Source organism: Arabidopsis lyrata (assembly GCF_000004255.2).
Source record: "Arabidopsis lyrata subsp. lyrata unplaced genomic scaffold ARALYscaffold_8, whole genome shotgun sequence".
Taxonomy (NCBI): Eukaryota; Viridiplantae; Streptophyta; class Magnoliopsida; order Brassicales; family Brassicaceae; genus Arabidopsis; species Arabidopsis lyrata.
Window position 1 is genome coordinate 7,543,234 of NW_003302548.1, and position 2,934 is coordinate 7,546,167.

The 2,934-nt window shown below is 32.1% G+C and overlaps 1 protein-coding gene across 1 annotated transcript; it reads left to right on the forward strand.

The window, feature by feature from the left end:
- Positions 1–561: 561 nt before the first annotated feature.
- LOC9299898 (14-3-3-like protein) lies at positions 562–1,885 on the forward strand (the record flags this gene model as incomplete). Its single annotated transcript, XM_021015707.1, has 2 exons — positions 562–687; positions 778–1,885. Coding segments are annotated over 2 exons (291 nt in total), but the record flags the coding sequence as incomplete, so codon positions are not given.
- Between the last annotated feature and the right edge of the window lie 1,049 nt (positions 1,886–2,934).

Genomic DNA, 2,934 nt, shown 5'->3' on the forward strand with positions numbered 1-2,934 from the left:
GCTAATATTAATGATATAAAGTATACTATTATAACATAAATGAATTCTATCATTTTGTTAATTATAACATCATTAATGTGTTTCAACTTTCAACAATATGATTTACACAATAAGAAAATTAGTGTACATGTATTATAAGGCAATCAGTAGTGTTACCTTCAAATTTTTAAAAACTTTGCAAAATATTTTTTTTAAATTGCGAAAAAATTATCTAATCTTGTAAATAACTCATTAACATATTAATTCGTCAATATATAATTTTTTTAAAATTATATAAATAGTAAAAACACATTTTTAAGCCTATAAACAAAATAAGCCAATCATATTGTTTCACTCGAATTGCTGATGTGGCGAGATCTCAGCCATTCATCTGATCTAATACATGATCAATTTACTCAACCCAATCAATAAGCAATACTCGGATACATGACGTGGCGACATCTCCTCCTTTCAAAGGATTTGCCGGCTGAATGTTTAAGAAAATCTCAGCCGTTCATCGCCCAACAAAGGCTTTGGCGAGATTCTCTTCAACCTTTCATCCATTACCTCGAAATCGACTGAAAGAATATTGCTAATTCTGAATTGGCTCCAAAGCATCCGATTCGTCTTGGTTTAGCGTTGAACTTCTCTGTGTTTTACTATGAGATTCTCAATTCTCCTGATCGTGCTTGTAATCTCGCTAAGCAGGTTTGGATCTAATCAGAGGGATGTTTTATATGGTTATGTATTTGATGGTTTTTGTGTGTGTTTGATGAGGTTTGTTTATGGATTTATTAGGCGTTTGATGAAGCTATTGCTGAATTGGATACTCTTGGTGAAGAGTCATACAAGGACAGTACTTTGATTATGCAGCTTCTTCGTGATAACCTCACTCTCTGGACCGCTGATATGCAGGTATTATACTTTGGCTGTATAAGTCATGTTTTGTTGCTTGATTACTGAAATGATGAGCTGATTAAGTTATTGTGAAAGACTAGATTTGGAAATGAAATGGTTTAGTTTACAATTTGATGCATTCTTCTGGTCTGATTCTGATTTTATTGTGATTGTCAAATGTTTAATCATGTTTTGTTGCTTGATTTGTGAAACCCTGAGCCTTTTTAAGCCATTGAGGAAGACTTCATTTGGAAATCAAACGGTTTAGTTTACATTTTGATGAATTCTTTTTGTCTGATTCAGAGGTTTGTGAATTGTGATTGTCAACTGTGTTAAATCCTGTTTTGTTGCTTGATCTCTGAAACATTTAACCTAATTAAGCCATTCAGAAAGACTAGATTTGGAAATCAAACGGTTAAGTTCACATTTTGATGCATTCTTTTGGTCTGATTTTGATATTAGTGATTGTCAAATGTGTTTAAACTTGCACAGGCCTGTTTTGTTGCTTGATTTGTGAAACCATGAGCCTTTTTAAGCCATTGAGGAAGACTACTTTTTGAAATCTAACGGTTTAGTTATACATTTTGATCCATTATTCTGGTCTGATTTTAGTGATTGTCAAATGTATTTAATCCTGTTTTGTTACTTGATTTCTGAAGCCATGAGCAGGATAAACCATTGAGGAAGACTATATTTGAAATTATTTAGTTTACATTTTGATGCGTTTCTCATTTCTTCTTTCTTCTGGTCTGATTATGATTCTGATGTTATTGTCAAATGTTTTTAATCAGGACGATCCTACTGATGACATCAAAGAAGCAGCACCAGCAGCACCAAAACCTGCTGACGAGCAACAATCCTAAGTCTTGCGGCGAATATGTTGTTTCAGTATCTAAAACCTCTCCATTAATATGTTTTTCTCTTGTAGGAGTTTCTGTGTTGGTTTCTGATTTCCTCTTATCCCGAAGCTCTCCGAGGCAGTCTAATTCTTGTCCTTGTTCGCTTTTCTTAATCGTGGATACAAAAATACGTATAAAAATACTCCTTTGTACAATACATCATTTGTATAACATGTATAATTTACCTAATAAATTAGGATTGATATAATATAATATTATGATTGATATAATATAATAAAAATATGATATTTTTAATTTGTCGATATATCCAAAAAAACCTAATAAATAATAAATTAAATATAATAAAAAATTAATAAACTAAAAATGTATATAATTTGTACAAATACTTTATATATACAATCTTGTATAAATACACAAATACTGTATAAATACATTCATGTATAAAATACATATTGTCTACGTATTACAAAAAAAATATATATATATATATATATAATAAATATTAACAGCAATTATTAATCGCTATTATCTATTTATATATTGCATACCAAAAAACGCTATGTTATCTAATATCTTAATAGCACTTACAAAAACCGCTACGTAAAGTGTCAGACCTACTATAACGGGCGCAGACATAGCGCTTTCTACGCCGCTATGGTATCTTTAGATAGCGGTTTTCAGATGCTACGAATACCCTTATTTCCTGTAATGATTGTTCAAGATGAGTGATGTGCTCGGATTTCTTAAGAGATTTTATGAGCATATCATCGATATAGACTTCCATTGTTTGGCCCAAATGTTTTGCGAACATTTTGTTAACTAAACGCTGGTATGTTGCCTGTGGATGTCGGATTCACACACTCAAGTATTTTTATTAGTAGGAAAGATTATTCTTGAGGGACAAAAAGTAAGAACGTAAAAGGCTTATGAATACAAAAATTGCTATCGTATTTCTTGCTCCATATTTATACATAGAGAAACGACATTAAAATGAGTAATTAAGTACAATTATTCCTTCTTAAATGTGTCCGTTTTGATTCCTTGACTTTAATGCTCAACGTTTGAATTTGAGTTGACTCTGATCTTCATGGGCCTCGCCTTTTTGGCCCAAGTGTCCTTGAACCGACTTACCCGTGTCTTCTACACCGAACTCATGTCACAGCGCAGTCACTTCGGATTCTCGAAGTGATGACAACCA